At 36.6% G+C, this 15,717-nt stretch overlaps 1 protein-coding gene across 4 annotated transcripts in view; it reads left to right on the forward strand.

Annotated features, from left to right (window-relative positions):
* Nucleotides 1–15,717, forward strand: part of LOC118901519 (PARP1 binding protein) — a 77,379-nt gene that overhangs the window by 17,336 nt on the left and 44,326 nt on the right. For all 4 annotated transcript variants that reach the window (XM_036864692.1, XM_036864693.1, XM_036864694.1 and 1 more), the window contains one exon: nt 2,325–2,432. In XM_036864692.1, the coding sequence (XP_036720587.1) occupies nt 2,325–2,432 (108 nt within the window). The remainder of the gene's footprint in view (nt 1–2,324; nt 2,433–15,717) is intronic.

A 15,717-nucleotide genomic window follows, 5' to 3' on the forward strand; every position in this document is an offset into this window, starting at 1 on the left:
GAGGGAAAAGTTAAGAAACTTGGAGGCTAGATCTAGAGGATTTAACATATAAACGTTAGGAGTTCCAGAAGGAGAAAAAAGAACAGATTCAAAAGAGGCCATGATAAAATAAATCATATATTTGTTACAACTACATTTGTTATAATAAATATTTTCCTGAGTCTCCTAAGGAGTGTTTATGAAGTTCCAGGCTGAATTGATGAGAAATGACACATACCTAGACATATCCTGGTAAAATTCCTGAACTCTTAATTTCCTGGCAGAAAGGACAAGTTATTTAAAAAGAACAAAAAATTAAATAGCATGTCCTGAAAGTGACCTAAGAATTCCATCCTCAACCAAGATATCATTTATCAGCCAAGTTAAGGAAGGATTTGTGAGGATATGCAAAAATTTAAAGAATGTCATCATCATACCTCATGTGAAGCATTTACCTTTCCAAAGACAAATAATTAAACAGATGAACTGGAGCAGCGGTCTATCTAGGGAAAGATGGTAGTGAGCACTAAAACTTGGAGTGTGTATGTGCAGTTAAAATGATAAGGATGGACTGGGAATATGTGAGCTAAAATGGGAGACTTACACTAAGAGAGATTCTGATACTAGTTTAGAATTAAAACTGCTAAACTTCGTAGTTTGTTAGAGGTAAGTAGCAGGCATTATCACTTTTAAAAAAGGATAGAGAAATATGGGTCTGATTTGAGTACAGGGAGAGTAAAGGTAACTATTAATGGAATGGAAAAATACTGTACATCTTCCAAATTAATAAGAGGATAAAAATACAGTGAGTAACAACCTGTCAAATCAGTAAACATACAAATCAGTGAAATTAATAGTGTATCGCAGCAAATATATTGTGATTTTTATCTTGCCTCAGAAAGCTTTATGCTATATTATCTAGAGTCCTTGTCTAACTTTGAGGTCTAGGAACCGCTTTACACTAACAATTATTTAGGACCAGAAGGAGATTTTGTTTATGTGGATTATATCTATTGATAGTTTCCATATTAAAAATTAAAATTGACAAATGTTTAAAATGTTTATCAGTTATTAAAATACTGATATTCAACCTATTACATTTTAATATGAATAACATGTTATGAAGAATAACTTTATTTTCCAAAAAGAAAAAAATTATGAGAATAGTGACATTGTTTTACATTTTTATGAGTATCTTTAATATCATGTGTGATAGAAAATACCTGGATTCACATGTCTGCTTCTATTTGGTAAGTTAGTTTGATTGAAGTATATCAAGAAAATTCAGATTCACATTGATACATAGTTGGAAAAGGAGGACTTCCCAGATCCCCTGAATGGGTCTTAAGGACCTCAGAAGTACTTGGACCATACTTTGACACCCAATGAACTGATCTAGAATAATGTACTTTGCATGTAATTAAATATGAAAACGTTTTTTAACTAGAAGGTAATATTCTCCCATTTCTAAAAATAATATTGTGTTTATGGAAAAATAAAACTTTGCTTTCAGCATCTCTTCTGAAAACATAAGAACCACAAGTGTGAGGACTACCATTATTCAAAATTTGATAAATAGTAAATTCTTATTTTGGTGATCTTGAATTTTGAGATTGAAAAATTGTATATGTTATAAACAACAAAATCCTAGGCTTTCTAGTTTGTTTTTTTTTTTTTCATCTCTTGATTAACTCTTTATGAGTACCAGCTTATCTATCATATCAGTAGAATTGTGGCAAATGCTATTTCTTTTTAAGGAGTATATATTGGTGAGTTACTTTAGTTATAATTTTGCAGTATCTCACTGGGCTTTGTTAATTCAGTTTGTCCCTTTCCTTCAAGTTTACTTATTAGGAATTGTGTGTGTGTTTGTGTTTGTACATACCTGTATAATCTTCAGTCCCTTAGAATAAATGAAATAATATGGAGATGTTGAGTAGTGTGTCAGGCTGAAAGCAAATATCACTTTATAAATTATTTTTTCATGGAAACTCTTATTTTGTTTGAAATATTGTGGTGCTTAGGAAAATAGATTTACTTATGTATATTCCAAAATGAAGCATTTATTGTGGGCATTAGCTAAGACTTTCTTCCATACAAATAAAAGGCTCAGATGAAATTTCCAAGGTCATCTTTTAACCCTGAACTTGTAAAACTCTTTGAGTACAGGTGCCATTGGAAACAGATTGTTAGGAAATTTAATTCCATGTATATTATGGACTGCCAACAGAAGCCAGGTAATGTGCTGTACACTGGAACATCAGAGACACTAAGTAGAGCTAGGTGTGAAATATTTTTTACAGTTGGCGTAGCATTTTGTTAGTAACATCTTCTATTTCTTACAGAGTCAACTACGGGATTTTCTGTCTGGCAGACAGTATGCAGTAGATGATGAAACTGATTTTTCTGAACCAGTGTCACCAATGAGTGAACACAACCAGGATAATGAAAAGGTATGGCTAAATTGTGAGTAAATAAAAGCAGGATATGATCCTCTTCAAATCACTATGAATTTGTATGTTACAGTTACTTTTTATTTTTTAATTTTTAAAAAGTTTTAAATTTGCTTAAATAAAAAAAATTTGTGAAGAGTAGTACATTGGAGACTGGCAAGAGCATGATAATAATCAGTTTATTCATGGTTTTGGGCCATGGTAACAGGCACTGTGCAAAAATAGGTATCACTAACTATCGGAAAAGTAGTGGACGGTACAGGTTGCCAGAGTTCTCTGAATTTTTGCATTTGGTATACGTCACAGTTAGTATTTTATTTTACTTTTTTTCATTTAGTAATATGCTTATTTATTTATTTATTTATTTATTTTTGGCCGTGTTGGGTCTTTGTTGCTGTGCGCACTGGCTTTCTCTAGTTGTGGCGAGTGGGGGCTACTCTTGCTTGCGGTGTGTGGGCTTCTCATTGCGGTGGCTTCTCTTGTTGCAGAGCATGGGCTCTTGGCACACGGGCTGCAGTAGTTGTGGCACGCGGGCTCAGTAGTTGTGGGATGCGGGCTCTAGAGCTCAGGCTCAGTAGTTGTGGCGCACGGGCTTAGTTGCTGCACGGCATGTGGGATCTTCCCAGACCAGGGCTCGAACCCGTGTCCCCCGCATTGGCAGGCAGATCCTTAACCTCTGTGCTACCGGGAGGTCCCACAGTTAGCATTTTAAATGGTTGATTCTTAGGAAAATATGTTGTGTTCTCTACTCTTTAAAAAATCTGTTTCTACTCTTTGCAGTAGAATAGCTGATGCATCATGACTTCTGATAACAGGATTTGTTGTCCAAACAAACCACAGAAAAGTAGTACAGGTTTGGTTTAATATAATTTACCTTCAGCTGAACACTATTCTAGGTACCTAAATACATGTAGTAATTCCTCACTAACCATGGGAGTTGTGTTTATGAAAGTTTCTTAGTAAAATTACCATTCACAAGATGAAAGGTAAAGAGTACTGGAAAGAGCATATATAAAAATATGTTATGTGAGATTGGTTCAAGATGGCGGAGTAGAAGGACGTGCTCTCACTCCCTCTTGCGAGAACACTGGAATCACAACTAACTGCTGAAAAATCATAGACAGGAAGACACTGGAACTCACCAAAAAGGATACCCCACATCCAAAGACAAAGGAGAAGCCACAATGAGATGGTAGGAGGGGCACAATCACAATAAAATCAAATCCCATACCTGCTGGGGTGACCCACAAACTGGAGAACACTTATACCACAGAAGTCCACCCACTGGAGTGAAGCCTCTGAGCCCCACGTCAGGCTTCAGAACCTGGGGGTCCGGCAACGGGAGGAGGAATTCCTAGAGAATCAGACTTTGAAGGCTAGTGGGAATTGATTGCAGGACTTCGACAGGACTGGGGGAAACAGAGACTCCACTCTTGGAGGGCACACACAAAGTAGTGTGTGCACTGGGACCCAGGGGAAGGAGCAGTGACCCAACAGAGACTGAACCAGACCTACCTGCTAGTGTTGAGGGTTCTCCTGCAGAGGCGGGGGGTGGCTCTGTCTCACCGTGAGGACAAGGACACTGGCAGCAGAAGTGCTGGGAAGTACTCCTTGGCATGAGCCCTCCCAGCGTCCGCCATTAGCCCCACCAAAGAGCCCGGGTAGGCTCCAGTGTTGGGTCACCTCAGGCCAAACAACCAACGGGGAGGGGACACAGCCCCACCCATCAGCAGGCAAGCGGATTAAAGTTTTACTGAGCTCTGCCCACCAGAGCAACATCCAGCTCTACCCACCATCAGTCCCTCCCATCAGGAAACTTGCACAAGCCTCTTAGATAGCCTTATCCACCAGAGGGCAGACAGCAGAAGCAAGAAGAACTACAATCCTGCAGCCTGTGGAACAAAAACCACATTCATAGAAAGATAGACAAGATGAAAATGCAGAGGGCTATCTACCAGATGAAGGAAAAAGATAAAACCCCAGAAAAACAACTAAATGAAGTGGAGATAGGCAACCTTCCAGAAAAAGAATTCAGAATAATGATAGTGAAGATGATCCAGGACCTCGGTAAAAGAATGGAGGCAAAGATCGAGAAGATGCAAGAAATGTTTAACAAAGACCTAGAAGAATTAGAGAACAAACAGAGATGAACAATAAAATAATTGAAATGAAAAATACACTAGAAGGAATCAATAGCAGAATAACTGAGGCAAGAACGGATAAGTGACCTGGAAGACAGAAGGGTGGAATTCACTGCTGCAGAACAGAATAAAGAAAAAAGAATGAAAAGAAATGAAGACAGTCTACAAGACCTCTGGGACAACATTGACTGCAACAACATTCGCATTATAAGGGTCCCAGAAGGAGAAGAGAGAGAGAAAGGACCCAAGAAAATATTTGAAGAGATTACAGTCAAAAACTTCCCTAACATGGGAAAGGAAATAGCCACCCAAGTCCAGGAAGTGCAGTGAGTCCCATACAGCATAAGCCCAAGGAGAAACACTCCAAGAAACATAGTAATCAAATTGGCAAAAATTAAAGACAAAGAAAAATTATTGAAAGCAGCAAGGGAAAAACGGCAAATAACATACAAGGGAACTCCCATAAGGTTAACAGCTGATTTCTCAGTAGAAACTCTACAAGGCAGAAGGGAGTGGCATGATATACTTAAAGTGATGAAAGGGAAGAACCTACAACCAAGATTACTCTACCCAGCAAGGATCTCATTCAGATTTGATGGAGAAATCAAAAGCTTTACAGACAAGCAAAAGCTAAGAGAATTCAGCACCACCAAACCAGCTCTACAACAAATGCTAAAGGAACTTCTCTAAGTGGGAAACACAAGAGAAGAAAAGGAGCTACAAAAACAAACCCAAAACGATTAAGAAAATGGTCATAGGAACATACATATCGATAATTACCTTAAACGTGAACGGATTAAATGCTCCAACCAAAAGACACAGGCTTGCTGAATGGATACAACAACAAGACCCATCTATATGCTGTCTACAAGAGACCCACTTCAGACCTAGGGACACATACAGACTGAAAGTGAGGGGATGGAAAAAGATATTCCATGCAAATGGAAATCAAAAGGAAGCTGGAGTAGTAATACTCATATCAGATAAAATAGAGTTTAAAATAAAGTATGTTACAAGAGACAAGGAATGACACTACATAATGATCAAGGGATCAATCCAAGAAGATGATATAACAATTATAAATATATACGCACCCAACATAGGAGCCATTCAATACATAAGGCAACTGCTAACAGCTGTAAAAGAGGAAATCGACAGTGACACAATAATAGTGGGGGACTTTAAAACGTCACTTACACCAATGGACAGATCATCTAAACAGAAAATTAATAAGGAAACACAAGCTTTAAATGACACAATAGACCAGATAGATTTAATTGATATTTATAGGACATTCCATCCAAAAACAGAAGACCACACTTTCTTCTCAAGTGAGCACAGAACATTCTCCAGGATAGATCACATCTTGGGTCACAAATCAAGCCTCGGTAAATTTAAGAAAATTGAAATCATATCAAGCGTCTTTTCTGACCACAACACTATGAGATTAGAAATCAATTACAGGGAAAAAAACGTAAAAAACACAAACACATGGAGGCTAAACAGTACGTTACTAAATAACCAAGTGATCACTGAAGAAATCAAAGAGGAAATCAAAAAATACCTAGAGACAAATGACAATGAAAACACGACGATCCAAAACCTGTGGGATGCAGCAAAAGCAGTTCTAAGAGGGAAGTCTATAGCTATACAAGCCTACCTCAAGAAACAAGAAAAATCTAAAATAAACAAGCTAACCTTACACCTGAAGGAACTAGAGAAAGAAGAACAAACAAAACCCAAAGTTAGCAGAAGGAAAGAAATCATAAAGATAAGAGCAGAAATAAATGAAATAGAAACAAAGAAAAAAATAGCAAAGATCAATAAAACTAAAAGCTGGTTCTTTGTGAGGATAAACAAAATTGATAACCCATTAGCCAGACTCACCAAGAGGGATAGGACTCAAAACAATAAAATTAGAAATGAAAAAGGAGAAGTTACAACAGACTGCAGAAATACAAAGCATCCGAAGAGATGACTACAAGAAATTCTGTGCCAATAAAATGGGCAACCTGGAAGAAATGGACAAATTCTTAGAAAGGTATAACCTCCCAAGACTGAACCAGGAAGAAATTGAAAATATGAACAGACTAATCACAAGTAATGAAATTGAAACTGTGATTAAAAATCTTCCAACAAACAAAAGTCCAGGACCAGATGGCTTCACAGGTGAATTCTATCAAACATTTAGAGAAGAGCTAATACCCATCCTTCTCAAAGTCTTCCAAAATCTTGCGGAGGAAGGAACACTCCCAAACTCATTCTATGAGGCCACCATCACCCTGATACCAAAACCAGGCCAAGATACTACAAAAAAGAAAATTACAGACCAATATCACTGATGAATATAGATGCAAAAATCCTGAACAAAATACTAGCAACAAAATCCATCAACACAGTAAAAGGATCATACACCATGATCAAGTGGGATTTATCCCAGGGATGCAACGATTCTTCAGTATATGCAAATCAATCAGTTTGATACACCATAGTAACAAATTGAAGAATAAAAACCGTATGATCATCTCAATAGATGCAGAAAAAGCTTTTGACAAAATTCAACACCCATTTATGATAAAAACTCTCCAGAAAGTGGGCATAGAGGGAACCTACCTCAACATAATAAAGGCCATATACGACAAACCCACAGCAAACATCCTTCTCAATGGTGAAAAACTGAAAGCATTTCCTCTAAGATCAGGAACAAGGCAAGGTTGCCCACTCTCACCACTATTATTCAACATAGTTTTGGAACTCCTAGGCACAGCAATCATAGAAGAAAAAGAAATAAAAGGAATACAAATTGGAAAAGAAGAGGTAAAACTGTCACTGTTTGCAGATGACATGATACTATACATAGAGAATCCTAAAGATGCCACCAGAAAACTACTAGAGCTAATCAATGAATTTGGTAAAGTTGCAGGATACAAAATTAATGCACAGAAATCTCTTGCATTCTTATACACTAATGATGAAAAATCTGAAAGAGAAATCAAGGAAACACTTCCATTTACCATTGCAACAAAAAGAATAAAATACCTAGGAATAAACTTACCTAAGGTGACAAAAGACCTGTATGCAGAAAACTATAAGACACTGATGAAAGAAATTAAAGATAATACCAACAGATGGAGAGATATACCGTGTTCTTGGATTGGAAGAATCAATATTGTGAAAATGAGTGTACTACCCAAAGCAATCTACAGATTCAATGCAATCCCCATCAAATTACCAATGGCATTTTTTGCGGAACTAGAACAAAAAATCTTAAAATTTGTATGGAGACACAAAAGACCCCAAATAACCAAAGCAGTTTTGAGGGAAAAAAACGGAGCTGGAGGAATCAGACTCCCTGACTTCAGACTATACTATGAAGCTACAGTAATCAAGACAATATGGTACTGGCACAAAAACAGAAACATAGATCAGTGGAACAGGATAGAAAGCCCAGAGATAAGCCCACGCACCTATGGTCAACTGATCTATGACAAAGGTGGCAAGGATATACAATGGAGAAAAGACAGTCTCTTCAATAAGTGGTGCTGGGAAAACTGGACAGCTACATGTAAAAGAATGAAATTAGAACACTCCCTAACACCATACACAAAAATAAACTCAAAATGGATTTGAGACCTAAATGTAAGACCAGACACTATAAAACTCTTAGAGGAAAACATAGGAAGAACACTCTTTGACATAAATCACAGCAAGATCTTTTTTCATCCACCTCCTAGAGTAATGGAAATAAACACAAAAATAAACAAATGGGACCTAATGAAACTAAAAAGCTTTTACACAGCAAAGGAAACCATAAACAAGATGAAAAGACAACCCTCAGAATGGGAGAAAATATTTGCAAACAAATCAATGGACAAAGGATTAATCTCCAAAATACATAAACAACTCATGCAGCTCAATATTAAAGAAACAAACTACCCAATCCAAAAATGGGCAGAAGACCTAAATAGACATTTCTCCAAAGAAGACATACAGATGGCCAAGAAGCACATGAAAAGCTGCTCAACATCACTAATTATTAAAGAAATGCAAATCAAAACTACCATGAGGCATCACCTCACACCAGTTAGAATGGGCATCATCAGAAAATCTACAAGCAACAAATGCTGGAGAGGGTGTGGAGAAAAGGGAACCCTCTTGCACTGTTGGTGGGCATGTAAATTGATACTGCCACTATGGAGAACAGTATGGAGGTTTCTTAAAGAACTAAAAATAGAATTACCATATCACCCAGCAATCCCACTACTGGACATATACCCAGAGAAAACCATAATTCAGAAAGAGTCATGCACCCCCATGTTCATTGCAGCACTATTTACAATAGCCAGGTCATGGAAACAACCTAAATGCCCATCGACAGATGAATGGATAAAGAAGATGTGGCACATATATACAATGGAATATTACTCAGCCATAAAAAGAAATGAAATGGAGGTATTTGTAATGAGGTGGATGGAGTTAGAGTCTGTCATACAGAGTGAAGTAAGTCAGAAAGAGAAAAACAAATACAGTATGCTAACACATATATACGGAATCTAAGGAAAAAAAAAAAAAAAAAAAAGGCCATGAAGAACCTAGTGGCAAGACCGGAATAAAGACACAGACCTACTAGAGAATGGACTTGAGGATATGGGGAGGGGGAGGGGTAAGATGTGACAGGGTGAGAGAGTGGTATGGACATATATACACTACCAAATGTAAAATCGATAGTTAGTGGGAAGCAGCCGCATAGCACAGGGAGATCAGCTCGGTGCTTTGTGACCACCTAGAGGGGTGGGATGGGGAGGGTGGGAGGGAGGGAGATGCAAGAGGGAAGAGAAATGGGAACATATTGTATATGTATAACTGATTCACTTTGTTATAAAGCAGAAGCTAACACACCATTGTAAGGCAATTATACTTCAATAAAGATGTTTAAAAAAAAAAAAAAAAAAAAAGAAGATGTGGCACATATATACAATGGAATAGTACCCAGCTATAAAAAGGAACAAAATTGGGTCATTTGTAGAGACTTGGATGGATCTAGAGACTGTCATACAGAGTGAAGTAAGTCAAAGAGAAAAAGAAATATCGTATATTAACACATGTATGTGGAACCTAGAAAAATGATACAGATGAACTGATTTGCAGGACAGAAATTGAGACACAGATGTAGAGAACAAATGTATGGACACCAAGGTGGGGAAAGTGGGGGGGTGGTGTGATGAATTGGGTGATTGGGATTGACATGTATACACTGATGTGTGTAAAATGGATGACTAATAGGAACCCGCTGTATAAAAAAATAAATAAAATTAAATTCAAAAAATAAATAAAATAAAAATATGTTATGTAAAACATCTAGAACATGCCTACTTCCAAGTCAAATGCTCCAATAACTTAATGCATTTGATGAATCACTTTCTTTATTTTCTGGAAACATTGCTAAGGCAGATTCTCCCTTAAGTCCCATGCTCTACAGATAGCAATTTTTTTTTTTTTTTTTTTTTTTGGTCTCACAGCGAGGCTTGTGGGATCTTAGTTCCTCAACCAGGGATTGAACCCCGGCCCTTGGCAGTGAAAGCGTGGAGTCCTAACCACTGGACAGCCAGGGAATTCCCCAGATTGCATTTTTAAAAATGTATTTGATCACTCTCTCAAATACTTGTATACCTACTTCTTAGACTTAATAATGTAGTTTATATCTGCATCTCATATTTTTTCTGTCCTATTTGAAAGTTAAATTGCTGACATCATGACACTTAATCCCTAAAATTCTTCAGCATATCCCTTCCTGAAAATAAGGACAGAACCACAATACCATTATCATATATAAGAAAACTGAAGTATTCCCTAATATCATTCATTTACTATTTTCCCTATTCAGATTTCTCCATTTGTCCCTGTAATGGGTTTTATGTCTCTTTAGACTGTTAGAATTCTCCTCAGGTTTTTTTTTCTCTTGTTATTTATCTGTTGAGTTCATATTGGTATTATTTAACTTGTCCCTCTATTTCCAATAAACTGGAAACATCTAAATGCTTGCTTAGACTGAGCAATCTAATCTATGAAATACTTCATAACTGATGCTGAGTATTTCATTTTGTATCACACTAGGAGACACAAACTCAAGTTATCCTGAATTTGTGAGGTCTTCCCAATATAAAGATGTCGTTTTTCTTTTGCTGTCAAAAAAGATCTAGTGATACTCTGACACTGTTTCCCAGCAACCTTTCACCGAATGGTTTTGAGCATGCACTGATGATCCTTGTCTGAATCAGTTATTTCTTTAGAGTTTGCAGAATGGTTACTTTCCAACTCTATCATGTCTTTACACTAATTTGCTGCCATTTCTCAGTAAAGAAGATCTTTATCTTACTAACTGGGATGAAGTACAGTTCCCTAAAAATGGCAGGGTCACTACTTAATTCTTTCTCTTTAATTACCAGTTTAGGAGTTAGTGTAATAGTTACTTATAGGAAGAAAATTAGATGTTTTTATTTCTGTTTATGTTTCTCTTTTTATGTGTGTTTACATTACTATGGACTCATGGATTTTTATTTATTCAGAGTTTTAAAATCAATTACTCATTAATCTTTGATGCTAAAATGTGGGGGTCCCCTTCAAGCTGGCTTCTGTATCTTTTTTACATGCCCTATTAGACTTTTGAGCACTTCCCTCTTTTCTGGTACAAGAAAGTATCCCAAGCCCACCTTTGATTGTTTCCTGCTTAGGCATGGTTTCTTTTAGTGATTGTAACTGTTTTCTGTTGCTTTACATTCATTTATTGCTTACATTCTCATTGTTTGTTTCTCCTACCTTGACAAGATGTTTACCAAATTGCGTGGTCTTTTCTCAGTGATACTTCAGGAGTACACTCTTTTTTTTTTTTTTTTTTTAGGAGTACATTCTTACAGGCTACGGGGAGGAAACAATAATTGTTATTGTGCCTTTTATTTAAGAGGAATGAACTAATTTGTACATTTAAAATGACCTAAATAACCAGCAATGAGGACCTGCCCATTCCAATGGAAAATCCTTATAAGGAGCCTCATAGAAAATGTATCTTGTGTGGAACATGGGTAGATTATAAGAATGTACAGCTTTTTTCTCAGTTTATTTCTCCATTTACTAGATGAATTTATGGAAGGGACATAATAGGTCTTAGTGGAAGAAACAAAAAGAAATTACGGAAGCAATTAAGAGAGCTCAAATAATGGGGTTTATGCCAGTTACATTTATTTATTTATTATTTATTTTTGGCTGTGTTGGGTCTTCGTTGCTGGGCGCGCGCTTTCTCTAGTTGCAGAGAGCGGGGGCTACTCTTCATTGCGGTGCACGGGCTTCTCATTGAGATGGCTTCTCATTGCGGAGCACGGGCTCTAGGCGTGCGAGCTTCAATAGTTGTGGCTCGCAGGCTCTAGAGCACAGACTCAGTAGTTGTGGCGCATGAGCTTAGTTGCTCCACGGCATGTGGGATCTTCCCGGACCAGGGATGGAACCCGTGTCTCCTGCATTGGCAGGCTGATTCTTAACCACTGCACCACCAGGAAAGTCCCCAGTTACATATTGATATAAGGATCCTGCATATCTCAAACACCCTAATGTTTGTAACATCAAATACCAACGGTAAATTATATAAAGTTATCATCAATAAACTTATTTTATGATAAAAAAAAATCTTAAAGGGATAGCCATGAAAAAGAACTACAGTATATAGAAACTGAAGGGTCTTCATTGTAAGCATATAGTTTTCTCATTTAAAAAACAATGGTAGTTTTGTGGTGTTAATCCTCTACTTTTATCTTTTGCCTTTTTGGATTATATTTCCTAAGAGAATTTTATCTACCAGTTAGCTGATGGATTAGATTTTATGAGGACTATTGAAATAGCAGCCATCCTCTCAACCATTTTTCTGTTACTTGCAGACTTCTGATTTTTCTTTTGCAAAGTATTTTATTTCTATTAAAATTCCAAAGTGACTTTTTGGGCTACAGTCTTAAAAAGATATGTTTTGGGGCTTCCCTGGTGGCGCAGTGGTTGAGAATCTGCCTGCTAATGCAGGGGACACGGGTTCGAGCCCTGGTCTGGGAAGATCCCACATGCTGCGGACCAGCTGAGCCCGTGAGCCACAGCTGCTGATCCTGCGCGTCTGGAGCCTGTGCTCCGCAACAAGAGAGGCCGCGATAGTGAGAGGCCCGCGCACCGCGATGAAGAGTGGCCCCTGCTTGCCACAACTGGAGAAAGCCCTCGCACAGAAACAAAGACCCAACACAGCAATCAATCAATCAATCAATAAATGTAAGTCCAAAAAAAAAAAAAAAATTTAAAAAGATATATTTTGATCACCAAATGCTTACTAATGTTACACCAGTTCCTCAAGCAGATGAATGAAATGGACTGCAGAAACAATATTTTTGTTTCCTTATTTTATTTTACTTTATTTTATTTTTCCCTGAGGTACTAAACTATTGCTTTAGAAATTCTGAAGTAAGGAAGGGAAAAACTGAATAAAGGCCTGAAAAGAAAATAATCAGTTAAATAAAAAATTTCTACGAGTATATTAGTTCTAGTCCAATCTTTTTTGTTCATTATATGTAAGAATTTATTTGTTGACAAATAAAAACAATACTTGCATAAATTTTAATATCAGTTTAGAAAAACTGACTTTATTCAAATTGAGATTGAACATACGCATTTCAGTAATAGTTAAGGGTTAGGAAAAGAAACTTGAAGTTGTCAAAAAGCTTAAATAAAATTGTTCAACTTCTAAACAAACATTGCAAATATTTTGTGGTATGGATAGAATCAGTTTATTAAACAGATAAATGGAACAGTATCTTTATTTTTGGTATCTGGGTAAAAGCTTCAATCTTGTGGATTTTTTCAATTTAAGCCCTTGCTTCTGGACATCATAACTGTATTTATGTGGAATGCTTTTCCAGAGAGCCTCTTTAAAACCCACTTGCAAATACAAGAGCAGGGAAACCATAACTGCCATGTTATCTGACCATAATGATAGGGATAGATTTCCAATTGCAGCCATGAGTTAAAAGAAACACTCTAACTGTGAGGACTCCAAGATGTTTTTCCCTGATGTTTGCCTAACATCACAGATCAGAAGGACAGAATTTGCTAGTCTTTAAGAACAAGTGGTAGATGTGGGAGTTTAAGCCCTGGTTTTGTACCCAATAAGGATCAGACATATACATATTAGTAAACTCTCATTATTTTTGGACAGCAGAAGCACAGTGAAACAGAGATTGCATGAAATTAAATGTAGAAAGAGTAAAGGAATTTCTGATTACAATGTGAGTATCTCTTTCCTCTGCTTTGATTTTTGGGAAATTGTGTCATGCTTCTTGTATGTTTTAGACAGACTATTGCACTGTGACGTTAAAATGGAAACTTTATATTATAGATTCACATGAAGTATTATGATTTACTGTGAAAGTAAAGATAAAAGGACTTTTGAAATAAAGCAGAAAACTATGTTATACCTTATTTTATAAAATTTTAGGACATATCTTTTTTTTTAAATATATGTGAAAGCGCTTTAAATATGAAAAGTAACCTACTACTATTAATAATAATAGTAATAACAATAACAACAATAATACTTAATATTAGCAGTAGTATGTTCTACCCTATAAAATAATCTTCCAGTTTCAGGAGTAGTATGAGGGTAAGTTGAGTCCCCAGAGAGTAATATACTACTTATTTAAAGAAGAAAAAAAAACTTTCAAAAAATGCTGAAAAACATTTCATTTATTACTCTCTGTTTCTCTAGCATTAATGGTAACCTAGGGTTCTTAAAGATTTTTGTGCCTCCCCAAGTATTCAACTCACTACTAGAAGACTCTCTTCTTCCTTTTCTTTCTTTCTTCCTTTCTTTCTCCCTCCCTTCCTTCCTTTCTTTCTTTCTTTCTTTCTCCCTTCCTTCCCCTCTCCCTCCCTCCCTCCCCCTTCCCTCCCCCCTTCCCTCCCTCTCTTTCTCTCTTTCTCCCTTCCTTCCTCCTTTCCTTCCTTGCTTCCTTCCTTCCTTCCTCCCTCCCTTCCTTCCTCCCTCCCTCCTTCCTTCCCTCTCTCTTTCTCTCTCTTTCTCTCTTTCCCTCTTTCTTTCCTTCTTTCTTTCTTTTTTTTAATTCAAACAGAAAGTCACAAAAATTATAATCATCCTCATCAGTTCACTCAGTCCCATGTAATTAATTTTTTTTTATCTTGATCTTTTGTTAGCACTTTTATGAATTCATCAGTTTTCCATTAGAGTTCTGAAAATGCTTATTCATTCAGGTCAGCAGTATAGTCAGTTACCAGAAACCTGTACTTGTCAGAGTCTTTTCCATGAATTCCTTGAAGATGAAACTCTTTTATAGGAACATTTTTGCAAAAGCATCAGAGTACACCCAGAACTGTCTGTAAATGACAAAAGACTTAAAAATGACCACGGTTAAAGATTTGATGAAAGTTCATAATAATGCATTTGACAAGGAAATTTAGTTATTTCTGAGATATACATTTTAAAGTAATAACTATAATTATGACTTATAACATTATACCAGAACATATAAGATTTTTAGAAATTTCAGGTAATGTCTGAAACATTTATATTAACATATTTCCATACAAATAACCCAAAGAAAGTTTAGTATTAGTTGTTTTGTTTGTTTGTTTGTTTTTTTATACTGCAGGTTCTAATTAGTCATCAATTTTATACACATCAGTGTATACATGTCAATACCAATCGCCCAATTCAGCACACCACCATCCCCACCCCACCGTGGTTTTCCCCCCTTGGTGTCCATACGTTTGTTCTCTACATCCATGTCTCAATTTCTGCCCTGCAAACCGGTTCATCTGTACCATTTTTCTAGGTTCCACATACATGCGTTAATATACAATATTTGTTTTTCTCTTTCTGACTTACTTCACTCTGTATGACAGTCTCTAGATCCATCCACGTGTCAACAAATGACTCAATTTCGTTCCTTTTTATGGCTGAGTAATATTCCATTGTATATATGTACCACAACTTCTTTATCCATTCGTCTGTCGATAGGCATTTAGGTTGCTTCCATGACCTGGCTATTGTAAATAGCACTGCAATGAACATTGGGGTGCATGTGTCTTATTGAATTATGGTTTTC

Source organism: Balaenoptera musculus, chromosome 10 (assembly GCF_009873245.2).
Source record: "Balaenoptera musculus isolate JJ_BM4_2016_0621 chromosome 10, mBalMus1.pri.v3, whole genome shotgun sequence".
Taxonomy (NCBI): domain Eukaryota; kingdom Metazoa; phylum Chordata; class Mammalia; order Artiodactyla; family Balaenopteridae; genus Balaenoptera; species Balaenoptera musculus.